At 30.7% G+C, this 15,477-nt stretch overlaps 2 protein-coding genes across 2 annotated transcripts; one reads left to right on the forward strand and one right to left on the reverse strand.

Annotated features, from left to right (window-relative positions):
• The first annotated feature begins 4,359 nt into the window (after positions 1–4,359).
• Positions 4,360–5,482, forward strand: LOC133785862 (uncharacterized). Its single transcript, XM_062225080.1, has one exon. The coding sequence runs from the start codon at positions 4,679–4,681 to the stop codon at positions 4,970–4,972; it is 294 nt and encodes a 97-aa protein (XP_062081064.1). The 5' UTR covers positions 4,360–4,678; the 3' UTR covers positions 4,973–5,482.
• On the reverse strand, positions 5,170–8,602 carry LOC133785855 (uncharacterized). Its single transcript, XM_062225076.1, has 8 exons — positions 8,381–8,602; positions 8,119–8,272; positions 7,949–8,034; positions 7,055–7,167; positions 6,896–6,961; positions 6,399–6,505; positions 6,227–6,292; positions 5,170–5,903 (listed from the first exon to the last, which is right to left on the reverse strand). The coding sequence occupies exons 1-8, from the start codon at positions 8,473–8,475 to the stop codon at positions 5,508–5,510; spliced, it is 1,083 nt and encodes a 360-aa protein (XP_062081060.1). The 5' UTR covers positions 8,476–8,602; the 3' UTR covers positions 5,170–5,507.
• Between the last annotated feature and the right edge of the window lie 6,875 nt (positions 8,603–15,477).

The raw sequence follows: 15,477 nt of genomic DNA on the forward strand, positions 1-15,477 counted from the left end.
AACAGAAAGTAAATAAACTAAAAGTAACATGACATAAGAAATTTTTTACATGGTTCGGAAAACCTAGTCCACGGGGTTATGCCTAGAGATAAAATCAATTAGTAAAGTCTCAAGACTACAATAAGCAATTAACTTATACAAGTTTAGACTCCTTCTAAATCTTTGTCGCAACCTTGAAGTACTCCACTTTAATAACCTGATTTTGATAAACACCAAGAATATGAAATCCCTTATGAACTTGAGGAGTGCTCGCTTCCTCCCGAAGTGAGTATTATGGAAATATTCTCCTGAAGATTGTGTGTCACGTTTACAAGCTTTATGACATGTTTAAGAATAAACAACACAAAGCAAAACAATACGTGTGTATGACTTCGTTTCTCAAGAAATTCGTGCAGCGGAAGATCCTGAATTTGACACTTTCTACACCAAAAATATTCTCTTAAACGAGGGTATTCGTGCTTGGATGGCGGCTAAAGATCAGCCTCGTGAAAATCTTATATTCCCTGAGGAGGTTCTACCCCGTGGAAACGCTCTTTAATGGAACTTTAGCTTTAGCTGGTCGTGACCAAGAAACCATTGGTTTCGCTTGGTGGGCCGAGAATGCCCGACTTATCAATTTATCCGGTAAACTACTGGGGGCTCACGTAGCCCATGTCGTATTAATCGTATTCTAGGCCAGAGTAATGAACTTATTTGAAGTGGCTCATTTCATCCCAAACAAAGAGATAGTTGAACAAAGACAACCCTTCAAAATATAAAACATTAGAATGGTGAAGAGATGAGAATGACTGTTGTTTAGGTTTATAGAGTTTAGAAACCCCTAAGCCAACCAATCTCGTTTATGGCCCAAATCAAACCAATTCGGGAAGTTACTCAAAATAACTTCTTATTTTATTAACTGCGAGATTTTTCAGATGTGACAGACAAACATTCTGTAGCATCAAGAAATGGACGAACGTGGTCTTAAAACTCAACCATGTTCATTTCGAAGTTTTCTTTCTTGGGCATCAAGACTCACTCAATTTCCTCTTTTTAAATAGACTAGAATCAATCAAAATATTAAGAGAATAATCCTATAAAAAGTCCTTCTTAAAATAGACAAGTTACCATAAACAAATTAAGAAACTTGACTAAAAATAAAATGCACTTTAATAGAGATAATTATTCTTACCAAAAAGAGGCCCTTACCCAAAATAGCATTTCGAAAATATCAAATAATAAAATATATTTATTATAAAAAGATTAGTCAATTTCAGGATTTTATAACAACAAACCTCCTGCAATTATTTTTTTAAACACTATTTTTAATTTAGGATGCCAAAGCAAGGTTCCAAACTTTGAGTATCACCGCGCACGCAAATATTATTTTAAACACTATTTTCAACACTCAAATTTGTAAGAGATTTATTGTGACTATAATAATAAACAATATCATGTAAAAAAATTAGAGTCTATGTATGTAAAAACGCACAATGTACCATGTAGTTGTGCCCAAGTATCTTTATGATAATGTTGTTGGAATATTGTGGATGATGCTGTCACTCAGCTCAGAATTATTTAGTTTGTAATGGAAGAAGTTAAATTCTTTTTACTTTTTCATTTATCAAAGAATGTTTAAATATTATTAATACAAAGGTGAAGTGAATCGTATTCTCTTATGTAATTATTCAGATAAGAAAACGAAAAAATAAAATCGAATCGTATTCTCTTATGTAATTATTCAGATAAGAAAACGAAAAAAGAAAATCGAAAAACTCTTTGACCTTTGAATCTATAATTGAGGGATTATATATTGTACTTCGATAATTTAAAATTTGTCATATAGTAACTGGTTCAATATATAAATAGAAGTGTATCATTTTGAACCAAAATTTCCAACTTACCAATGAAATTTATGGAACAATATATAAATTTATTTAATATTTACAATAAAAGCTAATATAAAGCTTTAAATGAAAAGATATTTGCTAAGGTAATATTTTAACCCAAGAAACCTTGTTAAGCTTAATTTTCTCATATATAGAAGAGTGTAATTTGGTAAAGACTTATATTTTTAAGCTGAAAACTATATACTAATAATAAAAAAAAGGCCAATTTATTTATATAATCATTATAGAAAATATTGTCTTTATTCTTTAGTTTATATCTTAGGTAAATGAGTTGATACACCCAAATCTAATATATTAGTACACAGTAAATATATTGAAAAAAAAATAAGTGTCCAAAATTGGAATTCCAAAATCTAATTTTTCTTCTGAGATAACTCACTCCCTATGTTTATGTCAGTACACAACTAAACTAGTTATGGACAAATTTGAAACTTTACAATATAAAGTGCTATAAATCATTAAGCTAAAATTAAATTGTTTTAGATAAAATTTTAGATCCTGTACCCATTTTAAATTATCCATTTTAATTTTTACCTACTATTTTTAACTCTTATTTTAGTACCCAAATTTTCAATTAATGTACTCATTATACCCCTTCAATTACATGCTTTTTTTTTCTCCTTAAACACACTATAATTAGAATGTATTTCTAATTTAACTATAATATGACACATATAATACACATTACAATAACACTTAGAATCATGTACTCAAATAAAGGTAATTTGGGAAATCTCATGATAATAATAGGTAAAGTTCAACTAAATATATTTAGTGTCTAATTTTAGTTAACTACTCCTAAAAATGGGTAGTTCTCAACTTTTCCACCCCAAAATTACTATGAAAGATGACCAAACTCTGATTCTCAGCTCAGTCAAGGAAGCCCAAAGTTATATCCAGGACACCCAATATGGGCCTATTGACCTTCTATAGAGTTACTTGACTATCTCACTATGATGCCACAACCATTTTCTCAAGGAATACAAAACCCAAATAAATAAGTTTTCAAGGAAAAACTCCAACTTTACGAGGGGGAAAAAATGAAGGGCTCCCTTTAATTTTTTTAAAATACGTAGATAAATTAAGAGAATTTAAAGACCAATTTTAAAGTAAGTTTGGAGGGAAAATAATCACAAAAACATTAGAAAAGGCAAAAGGTTGAAAATAAAAACTTTGTAACAATTTAAGACAATGCTTTCTTCCTATTTTTCTTTGTATTTTCCCATACTATTTTCTTTTTCTGCAAACTTCTATGATCCAAGCACAATAACACTCTTAACTGTTTGAAAATAAACAGAAAGAGGAAAAAAATATATTGTTGAATTTTCAGTTTTATCAATAAAAAAATACTACATCAAAAAACGAATCATAGCTTCAGTAATTGATATTTTGTAAATACTCCATAATCATAGTAGTTAGAGGAACACTACTTTAGAAGATTTTAAAATAAGTTTAAAAATTGTAATCTATCATTATTCTGAATTGTTGTTAGATTTTAAAAATGACAACTTATACATATAATAAATTATCACGACAAAAAGCTGCTTTTCGAAAGAAGATTTATTTCTAATTTAATTGGCGAGTGTTAAACGGTTATGAATATCATTATTACATTTATAAATAGTAGCAACATGAACCAGTTTATGATTATTGTAAAGTTAGAAATTTATTGTTTAGTAAAATATAATCAAAGTGGGGGCACATAATCATGTTTTTAATTGTAAAACAAAAACTTTCAATGGAAAAAGGCAAGAAAGAGGTCGAACTATGCTGGTGATTATTTTCAAGATTAATGAATAAATAAACAAACCATGTATGACGTATCCAAGATACCCATGAGACAATTTAAATAATACACCATGAAAATTATAAAAATTGAGTCATTTATTATTATTATTATTATTATTAGGAAATGAGAAACAAAATGAAAAGAAATAATTCAAATTTTGAACATTATATCATAAACAAATTTATTTAAAGTGACAAATGAAGAATAAATAAATAAAAATCAAGTGAAAGCTTGTAATAGCTTTTGCTTTTTCTTTTTTTTTTAAAAGGCCAAGAATCAATAATTGGACCTCTCAATCTAACTACTATTATACCCTATTATATGATAAGCTTATAATATTGAAGATCTAGATCTTGCTTGATAACGTTTCTATTTATTTTCCCAATTAAATAAACTAAGTAGAGTCTTCAATCTACATGTAACTATAGAAAGTGATAAAGTTAAGTTTGATAAAATTTAACCTTTGAACTATAAAATAATGCATTTTTTCTCAATTCTAACTGTCAAAATCATAGTTCTATTATTATGTTAGCTCTCATATTTTGTTGTCAAATGCTTAGAAGTTGACCATTATCATTGCTTGTTGGATTATATGGAACCATCCCATCTTTTGATTTTAACATCACATGAAATCAAAACAATATTTAGTAACTATTTTGGATTGAATGAATAAGCTATATATTGACAAGTACATCTCACCTAGGCTCTTCGAACTGATGTTGATTCGAGCATAAGCTCCAGTTCATGATGACTACCACAAACCAAACATAAAATATAAGAATATATTCTGTGTGGGGTTGTCACTTTACTTCACTCTACAGTCTAGGCCTCAAAGCTTCATGATTGTTATAATTGCTACCCATTATGAAGTTCATGATTGACATCATTGATTCATCTTTAGTACAGCCATATATAATTGAAGCTGAACTAGGATTGAGACTCATATCCATCAAGTACAGCAAAGCATAGCCAAAGACCAAAAAAAAAACATTTGCTGGAGATGTTGAGAAGAGGAGCTGTAACCACATCTATGTTATCAAATCCCACCGGGTTGGCAGGGTGGTGCCGCCCAAAAAGACGGCTGAGGAGGCGGAGAGGCGCCACTGTTAGGCTCGGGAATAAGCGCCGGGGATTCTCTCTTGGAGCACGCCCAGTGGTGCAGTGGGGATTCATGGCTGGCCCTATTCGGATGCTGAGGAAAATCATAACAGATATGGTACCAAATGCACAGTTTATTGAAGGTGTGTATTGGTCTTTGCCATTTCTACGTCCTCAGCTGTTTCCCCTTTGTTAATTGCAAACTGCAATTTCTTTGGGTGGTTTTTCTTCTTTCTTCTTAAAATGTGTAATAAGGGCTTTCAAGAGTCCTTTTGATTGAACAGACAGTATGTGCCTTTGTAATTACTACAGTTGAAGACAATCAAAGATTGAAAGTTATCTTTTATAAAGATTATGACCTTTTTTTTGTTTTCTTTTTTTCCTTAGAAACTGTTAAGTATAAGTGAGTTGATTCAACAAAAATCCACATCTGTTTATGTACAAATACATAGAAACACAATACAAAACCATAGCAAGTGCTTTGAGCTCCACTTAACTAAAGCAGAGGGTAATTAGAAGAAAGCCATGGAAATAAAGGAAAAGTCCAACAAACAATCCTAAAACAGGGCAGGATAACAAGAAGAGAGAATCTTTTGAAAGTTGTTCTTCTAGCAAAACATATTAAAGGTTTACTTTGTACAGAAACCTTAGCCACTTTCTTTGCACATCACAAAATTTCCCACCTCCATATAGTCCATTGCAGCAATAGATACACATCCTAACACACAAGATTACTTTTTAGTGAAAAATGAAAGTACTGAAGGTTGTTTCTGATCACCGGCACTCTTCAGTTTTGGTTTCTTCCTCTCTGGACTAACGGGAAGCTTATTAGTGTCATCTGCAGTCAACTTTGAATCAGCTGAAAGCTCCTCATGTTCCCGCTTCATTTGGCAATTCTCTGCAACTCCATCAGAAAATGCCAGGACACTAGATTTGATGTCATGTTCTTCGTTTTCAGTAGAAGAGAATGGTTCTGTTTTTGCTTTCGAGTCAGGCTCTTCTTTCAGGCATTTTGCAGGATCAAGCTTTACAACCTTCTCATCTGAGTTTACTTGCACTTCCTTCTTTGCTCCTTTAGTCGAGAAAAATTTTGATATCGGTACATTCCCATCTGTTTTCAACTTTATCTAGAGACAATGGTGCAATCAGCAAATAGCAGCTTTATTAAATACCAAGGAATGTTATATGTTGAAAACTAATAAGGAAAGTTTATTCTTTGTTAACTGCAATGTTTTTTTTTTTTTTTTTTGTCAAACAAGTATAAGAAGACAAGCAAGTCACTAATAGCAACTGAAGCAGAAACCTCTCATGAAGTAAGAGTTAACATTGGATCATCATTCACATTCACACACCCACTGTGTCCCTTATCAAATAAGAAGTAGAACAAAACTTTTATGCTATATTCAGTGATAACGAACAATATGTCATGGAAAAAGCCAACTTGTCATACCTCCTTAATGCACTCTGGTCCATCAAAAGATGGCTTACCCATTGCTGGTGTCACTGGGTACCACATCTGAAGAAACAAATGTCCCAATTCACAAAATGTGTATGAATAAACTTTATGCATATTGAGGAAGCAATCTCATGCTTCTAGTTTATAATCCTCAAAGTGCTCTTACCAGATCTGGATTTTCATATGGCTTAAGCAATGTGTCGACTTTGGAAGATGAACCATTAAGCCATGCATCACTTGCTTCCTTGTCACCAAAAATAACAGGCATACGGTCTGCAATAACAAATAACATAAATTGCTGACTTTAAAAGATTAAAAAGAAAATACATCATCAGTAGCATGCAACAGATGATAGCATCCCCTGTGCTGATATTTCCTTCCACAATTATTGTTTTCGTGGATACATAATTGTAGGAATGCAACAAGATAATGTTGCATACCAATGCAGTGTATCTCTTCCTAATGTGAAACTGCATGAACACCAAAAAATAAAAGGAATGGGCAATAAGCTAAGCAATATTAAAATTTCAAAAAGCATCCATTTTCAAAGAGCAGGGATGTAGAGCATGCATATATAAAATTATAAATTCCAGCACTGGAGTTTGGTAGCCACAGAACAAGAGTATGAATATATAATCAGATATAAGTAAGTATTAAACTCACCATGCAGCCACTGTAAAGCTGGAGATGATGAAGTAGTGATAATAGTGAAAGTGTAAATTATCTCCCCTGCAGGAAAGCATACAATAAATATATCAGCACCTAAAATTGAAGAACATTTCTCTTAATTGTAATGACTCAATTTTTTCTTTCAATAAAAACCTTCAGAGTTTTCCCAAGAATCATAAAGAGCAGCAAACACAAGAGGCTGGTCATCCTTGAAATGAATGTAGTAAGGCTGCTTTTTCGACCCATCTTTTTTCCACTCATAGAATCTGGAGAAAATTTGAGGTAAAATTATCAAATGAAATGAATGGAGACAATCATGTAAACTTGAACAAGCTAAAAACTAAAATAAAACATCCCAAATTTACATACAGGAAACCTTTTCTAAAATTTCAGCTACATATGAACTCAACTAACAAAATAATCAGCCACAAGACAAAATATGGTACAACTATGTTTGTATCCAAACGTATTACATAAAATATGTAAAAGTACACAAAGATTAAGACAACCGATAAGTAATTATCTACGTTGAATAAAAGTTTCACAAGAATCAGGAGAAGCTATGAGTCAATCCAAGTGATGAAATGAGTACTAATACAGAACCCTACAATGATTTGAAATATTAGTAAGGCAAATACCCTATTTATACAATCCTAATCCTAAAAGTATAGCAGCCTTAAAAAAAACTACCTTTACATCCCATCTTAAGAACTAAAAAAGTATTTGAGGTTTCATATTAGATTGAAGAATAGTATAGCAAGTATAAAACCAAAACAAGTTGACACCTTTACATTTGTAGAGTGAAAATTGATAATAACTAGAAAAAACTCAGTGAACGGTCACTCCCATATAAAGCATCATTTTTTATAAAATATTGACACTTCATTTGTGCAGAACAGAGTCCAAATTCATAGAACATCTGAAAAATGTCAAAATTTGTAAGAGGGTCATGTTTATTGTCAACTGAAACCACTTCAATGAATTATCAAGTGAAAACAGTTGCATAAATTAGGAGAAGCTGACAGTTAACAAAAGAAGTACTCATACCCTTCTACTGAAACAAGGCACCGATTTTTAGGAATAAGACGACGGAAAGAAGCCTTTTCACTGATGGACTCAGATCGAGCATTAAACTGAAATTTTAGGAACCAAAAAAAAAAAATTATAATATCTATTAAAAAAAACCATCTTGAACAAAGTCAAAGTTAAGATTTTACCATCTTATAGTGATCAGGTTTCTCAGTTTTCTTAGTGAAACTGGGAATAAGTCCCCATTTCATGCATTGGAGGACCACTCCACCATCAGAGCCGTCTTCTCTGCGGATAACGGGTATGTTTGACCCCGGAGAAACATTGTACGAAGGACGATAGCTGCACACACATACGTATATATATTTATATGCAGAAACCCACAAGACCAAGAAAGTAAAAATCCCTTCTTTTGGTTTACCTTCTTACAAAGGAGATTACTTTACTCACCGGTCTATATGAAGAGTACGAACAGGACCATCGTTACGACGACAAGCCCTGGGGATGTCGTCGGCTCTCATAGAACAACGGGCTCTACCACACATCTCCACTGTCTTTGGCGCGCACTCCACACTTTGCTCTTGGTGGCTTCGCTTTTACTCTTTCTATTTCAATGTGACTCAACCGAATAAGGGCGGGACGCTACTGCCCTAACCGTTGGATTTCAATAATCTTCTCTCTGTTGAGATACGAGTTTCCCATTTCCTCTGGTCTGTTGTCGTTTTTCTCCTTTTTATTGTTACTTGTTACTTGTTACTATTCTCTTCCCTTATTTTGATTGTCGTTTATTCTATTTTGTGTGTGTGTTTTTTTAATGGACTCTTTAGTGCTAAGGAAACCCTTTCACCCACTCTCTTTTGCACCCTCTATTTAATAACTTGTTTAGATTTATCATCCTTTAAATAATACTTATTTTAACAAAATAATTAATCATAAAATTTTAACTTTATTATAATTATGCCACTATATTTTTATATTGAAAAAATTGAATTGTCCAAAACATCCTTTCTTTAGGGTAAAAAAATTTCTAAAAAGATCATTTAAATAAAAATATTTTGCTACATAAGTACATATCAATAACTTATACTAAAGTATAATGATAAATTTATAGTTTAAAAAATGATATGTACTTTTTCCTTTTTATTTAATCTTACATAATAAAACATATAAAAGTTATTGTCTTTTAATAGCTTTTACCTTCGATACAAACAAAATTAAAATTTCCGATACTTTTCTATAAATTTTATTTTTGAAAATCATATAATTTTCGTTAGTGTGCAGCTGCATTACTTTTTTTTTTCTTTTTCTGAGAAGTTCTTGCTCTTTTGTTTTTGGTTATATACTTTGGGAAAATATCATTTGACACATGTATTTTTTTCAAATACGCGATTGGCTTCTGTATTTTTTTAAATGACAATTCAGGTCTATGTTTTACAAAATTAATCAAAATAATTACTTATACCTAATTTTCGTCAAAATATTTTTAATTATAAGATCAATTATCAGGTCGTTAGTAATACGATGAGTTCAGAGAAGCAGAAAAAATGGTTGAGGAGTTAAGAATGAAAGATTATATTTGAAATCTTTTTTACTAAAATTTGGTATAAGGTACTATTTTGATCAATTTTATAAAATACAAGACTGTTATTCAACAAAACGCAAGAACCGATCGCGTATTCGGAAAAACATAGAGGTCAAACTAGTATTTTCCCATATACTAATACATTATAATGATATTATATGACACCACCATATAGATAATTCTATACTCTTAGTTACAAATTACCAGTGGATATAAAAGGTGAAGAATTGGTGACCAAACTATTTTTTAATATTAAATATAAAATTAGCGTTTTTATTATTGTACTTTAATCTAAATTACTGATATGTAGCTGAATGTTTTTATTTAAATGATTTTTTTAGAAAATTCACTTTTTTAATATTGAAACAAAATAAGTATTTGATGGGTGTAACTGTAATAAATTAAAACTTTATGAATAATTATTTTGTTAAAATATATAGGGATATTTGCGGCAAAAATACTTAAGTTTTTCAATTTGTGACACTTAAATACCTAACTTTTTTTTTTTTTTGCGGCTAAAATATCTTCCGTCACACTTTCTTGGCATCCGTAGGTACCTGACCGTTAAGTGTCAGATAACTGCCTACATGACTGCATTTGATTGGTACATGTAGATATTTTTTATTATTTTATTTAAAAAATCATTTAGATATTAAAAAGTTAAATAAAAATTGTTTAAAATCTAATAAAAATTCAGAATTATTAAAAATTCGTATTTTAATTAAATTAAAATTAAAATCATTAATTTAAATCCATAAAACTACAAATCTAATTTAAAATAAAACATGAATATGATTTTAAAAAAATCCAAATCGTATATCGTCTATCTTCTTCTTCTTCTTCTCGGGCGGCGAGATCTAGGATTTTGTGTGTAGTTTGTGGCTTGGGTTGGGGTGGGTTGTAGGTGGTACAATCTGTGTGCTACACAATCGCGTAGTTGACAGACGACGACGAGGTGAACTTGTGTGCTGGCGAAGAAGATGGCGATTCTGGGCTGGGGCGAGGTGGCTGCATCTTTGAGGGCTTAGCTCCAACGACGGATTGGGCTTATTTTGGGTTAGATCTAGTTTGATTTTGGGTCATTTTTATTTTTATTTTTTTCTGTTGCTGAATATGGTAACGATAGAGTTTGGAGTTTGTGAAAATTATTGGGTTTTGAATCTTTGAATTGAAATTGTATTGGTGAAATTTGTTTGAATCTATAGTCTTTGACAGCGGTGGTGGACAAGATCTAGGGAGAGGGACATTGGTTGGAACTGATATGTGGTGGTGAATAATTCTTCAATATGCTGGAGGTGATGGAGATTGTTATTGTTCATTTTTTTGGGTTTTACTATTTTTTTTTTTCATTAGGTTGAATGAACTTGACTCAGACCATGAAAGTGCTCAGTTTGGATGAAGAAATCTGGAATCTTGGAGTTGTGTTTGATTGGATGATGTTTGGGTGTGGTGGATTTTCAATTTGTTACTGTTTCAAATCTTGGTTTTAGTTTTTTGTTAGGGGTTTGTTAAGCAAAAAAAAAATCATATTTAGAAAATAAAAAAAATAAATGTGAAACACGATTTCACCTATGCCAAATTTATAGCATGAGATTTTATTTATTTAAGTTCGACCCATCCGATATTATAAGAATAACCTTTTAATTACAATCATTTTATTTAAAGGAAATACCATTTGATTCCAATTACGATGATATTAAATAATTTGAAATAATTTAGGGAGAACTGTGATGAATTTGGAATTGCAGCTAAACTCAGTACTTTTGGCTAACTGAGTTGCCTACATACTTTCTTTGTGAAGGATCAAGCCACTTGTAGTTCAGATTGAGATATTTTAGAGTTTGAATATAAGAATTCCGGTATCTGACCATTTTCAGGAATTCTTTGCCATTTGAAAATTTGAAAAAAAGAATTCCTAGGTGGATGACCTTTTATGGAATTTTGAGATTTGTGTTTTTATACCATTTTGCGGTATCGGCGACTGCACTTAGTCTTAGCAACTAAGTTGCCTACGTACCATTTTTTAGGAATCAAGTCTTACGAGTTCTAGAATTTTCAAAGATTTTATGATGCTTTGATAATTTAGAGGTGAATGACCTCTTTTTGGGATACCATTTATTATGGCTTTGAATTTTAGTGCACTTTTAATTTTGAGGTAAAATTACCATTTTTTGAGATTTTGTGAGGTAAATGACCTCTTTGAAATTTCGGAATGATATTTCATCATTTGAATTGATTTTGATGAGCTCATTTGGAATTTTATACCATTTCTCATGGTTTTAGAATTTTGTCATTTTGGTGACAATTTTATGTCTTGAAATATCTTTATATATATATATTTTTAATAATTTATTTTATATAAAGAGATTATTTGACCAATATTTTAATTGATTATTCCAAAATTTGTGGGGAGTAATCTAAAATTTTATATCAGGTAATATCATTATTTTAAAATTCAAATTTTCACTTTTCTTTTAAATTTGAATTTAAAATTTTGAAATAAAATCTGACTGTTTTATGTTTTGACTTTATCAAATAATGTAAATATCTTAAATTCGAATTTAAATTTGGTTTTGAATTTGAGATATTTTATTCTTTTATATTTTTTTATACATTATTTGATTATTAGATATATCTCTGAGTCTATTTAATAGACTTACAGAGATAAAATAAGAGTCATATGATGAGTTGCGATTCTTTGACAGAGCATACGCACAATTTTTTTCTCAAGGTAAGCCCCTTTATATATATATATATATGGTATATGCACGATACACATTTTTTAAAGTATCATATATACAGTCTCTTTCTCCATTTAATCTAATATATATTTATATATATATATATGTATGTTTTGAATTTAGCTTATTCGACTGATCCTGAAAACATATATACATATATATATATTTTGTCTACGTTGGCACTGATCCCTGAAAACATACATATATACGTGTATGTATATATATGTATTTTAAGTCTATTTAATATCTCTCAGACTGTTTTACACATATATATAATGACCGAATACTTTGAAATTTGCTTTTGTCGTATAAAACAAAATGTATCACATATGCATCTGGCTTTTGCTTTTGCCTACTATAGTACATATGCATCACATATGCATCTATAATAGTTTCACTGAGTCATTTTTTTTTACCAACTTTGCTTTTGCCGTATAAAACAAAATACATATATAATAATTTCAGTGGGTCATTTTTTATATATATAGTATACATATATATATATATGCATACGAGACCAGACGATTTCCTTCTGTCATTTATATATCTGAATATCATATTGTTACACCCAGATTTCGAGCCATGAAAATTGTGACCTCGAAAGCTGGATTCATAAGGAATGAATTCGTAAAGTCTGGAATATGTCCGAGATCTAAGCATCGAGCCTGCGAAGCAGAGACGACTTCAAAGATGATAGCCTCGAAATCCTCACAAGCTCGAAAGATAGACCCCGAGGTACATCTATTCTCGGGATGGCCTCGGATCATGACACCGAGCCTGACGTGCGTATGAGGTCGAAGTCATATAGCCTCGGGAAGATGCTATAGCTCGAAACTCAATGGGAAACCTAGGTGAATGGGACCTTGGTGATATAGGATAATAACTTGAATATCCTAATGAGTCATCAATAAGAGACGCGGTCTGCATTTATTACTGTAAATCCCCTACAATCAAGGGATATTATTTGTTCAGTTATACGCCTCCCGATCTTCAGGGGGACGTTTCCTTGTATATCGGATTGCAGGCATTTAACGGCATTTAATTTATTTGCATATACGGAATAACTTCCCGAAATATGTGGGATAGTATTCTGAAATCTTCTCTATAAATAGAGAGGTCATGCACCATTGTAAATGACCGATTTTTTGTGATCTTGAGAGAAAACTCTGGAGAATTCGTTCTTGAAGAATTTTCAGAGGTCAACTTAAGTTTAATAACAAAACTCGTGGACTAGGCAGATTTAACTGCTGAACCACGTAATAAATCTCGTTTGTATTATCGTATTTTTATTGGCCATTACTGATTATTGTTTACGTGCTCTTCTTTCACTGTTGACTAAAAATGGCATCAACACATATAAATTTTGATATATATATGAATACAAGACCAGGCGATTTCCTTCTGTCTTCTAAGAATCATGAGCCCATTATTTCTTTTGGGGTATACAAATATATGTCAATATTCATTCAAATTTTCAGAGTGATTTTATCTCTTTTGAACTTGACCAGGAAATTGACTAGCCAATCCCAGCACTGCTTAGACAAATACTTTGATTATTTGCAATTTCAGTGAGGTATGAGATATTCAATCAAGTTTTCTATCTTGCTTTTATTATTTTTCATTAAAACCCACACTTAGTGATAATTTTGGCAGCATAACAATTTCTTTAAATCTCATATTCTTTCCTTTGGTTATGTATCACATAATGACTTATTTTCTGAAGTCTAGTGAACCAAAAGGAAGCCATGAAGATTTACAATAAATCAAGCAGTATAACACCATAAAAAAATTCATATTTTTCTCTTTGATTATGTATCACATGTTGACTTACTTTTTGAAGTCTAGTGAATCAAAGAGAAATATAAGAATTCATGATGAAATTCACAATATCACAATATTAATTTTTTCATTTTCCCTTTGATTATATATCACATCGACTTATTTTCTGAAGTCTAGTAAATCAAAGGGTATTAGAATGACTCTTAATCACCATAGATTAAAAAATAAATAAAAGAGTCAAAAGAATAATATATAGATTCATTTTATGAATATGCACTTACCTTTGTAAAGCTTGAAGGAAAACTTTAGAATATGCAGTGTTTTTTTTTTCTCAATTTGTCTGGTTCACTTTTGCGTATCAATTTTTCTTTGTCCAAAATATCCAAAAAAAAATTTGTAACTGTTCTGCTCTCTTCCTTTTTATAGAGCATTTTATTTTATTATTTTTATTTTTAATAAAATCCCACTTAACGTAAAAGTGGTGGAAGTGGATAAAATATCTCATTTATTTGCTCTTTCATCTTGAGTGACTCATCCATTTTTTTATATATTATTATTATTTTAATAACTAAATATTCCTTTCAGGTTTTAACTAATTTATAAAGGAAATATTTATATATTAATGTTTAACACCCAAAATGTGACTACACTAAGCTGTAGCTGTAGTAAGATCGGGCGGTCGATCCACAAGGAGGTAACCTAAAATCAAAAGGTTAGTAGAAAATAGCACAAAAAGTTAGTAACAAGAAGTAAATAAAATTGTAAATGGAAAGATGTTTGAGATTTTGGTATTGTATTTTGATAAAGTGATGAAATGAGATAAGTGAAATAAAGGTAAGATGTAATCAAGAGTTTGAGAAAATGAAAGGTTTCAAGAATCATCCATATGCTTGTTTAGTTACTTGGTTACTTGATTTACAAAAATACACAAGTAAATAGTTCACATCCCAACATTTACTTGGAAAATCTAATATTAAAGTCCATAGTTTTTCTAACAAAAGTTCATTTGAGTTATAAAGTTCTTTACTTTAAAAGCACAATGTTAATCTTATGAAAAATCTAAAAATGACAAAATACCCAAGGGCAATAATGCAATAGAAGATTAGACATAAAATTATGTATCAATATTACTTTTACTAATTAGAAGCACATAGAAAGAGCATGACTAATCTTATATACTATTAGCATAAGTAAATAAATATAGCAAAATAAAGATAGAGATGAAAGAACATAAATAACTCAAATATATTACATTAAGAACATAGTAAATCAAAGTAGCAAAATAACATCACTTGCATATGGAATCATCCCTAACCTTCCTAGGAAGATTAGGCCATTATGCTCATGATTCTCACAAAATTCTAAGAAGAAAATATGAGAAGAAAGTGAGTGGAAATTTTGCTATAGTTTCTCTACTCTAAAAATTACATACATAATGTGAAATG

Source organism: Humulus lupulus, chromosome 1 (genome assembly GCF_963169125.1).
Source record: "Humulus lupulus chromosome 1, drHumLupu1.1, whole genome shotgun sequence".
Taxonomy (NCBI): domain Eukaryota; kingdom Viridiplantae; phylum Streptophyta; class Magnoliopsida; order Rosales; family Cannabaceae; genus Humulus; species Humulus lupulus.

Bases quoted from the DNA above. Each gene is read 5' to 3' on its own strand.
- LOC133785862 (XM_062225080.1), top strand. From the start codon at position 4,679: ATGTTGAGAAGAGGAGCTGTAACCACATCTATGTTATCAAATCCCACC.
- LOC133785855 (XM_062225076.1), bottom strand. From the start codon at position 8,475: ATGTGTGGTAGAGCCCGTTGTTCTATGAGAGCCGACGACATCCCCAGG. The intron at 8,035-8,118 runs GTAAAATCTTAA...CTAAAATTTCAG, and splicing joins AACCTGATCACTATAAGATG to TTTAATGCTCGATCTGAGTC. The intron at 6,962-7,054 runs GTTTTTATTGAA...GCTTTCCTGCAG, and splicing joins TTCTTGGGAAAACTCTGAAG to GGGAGATAATTTACACTTTC.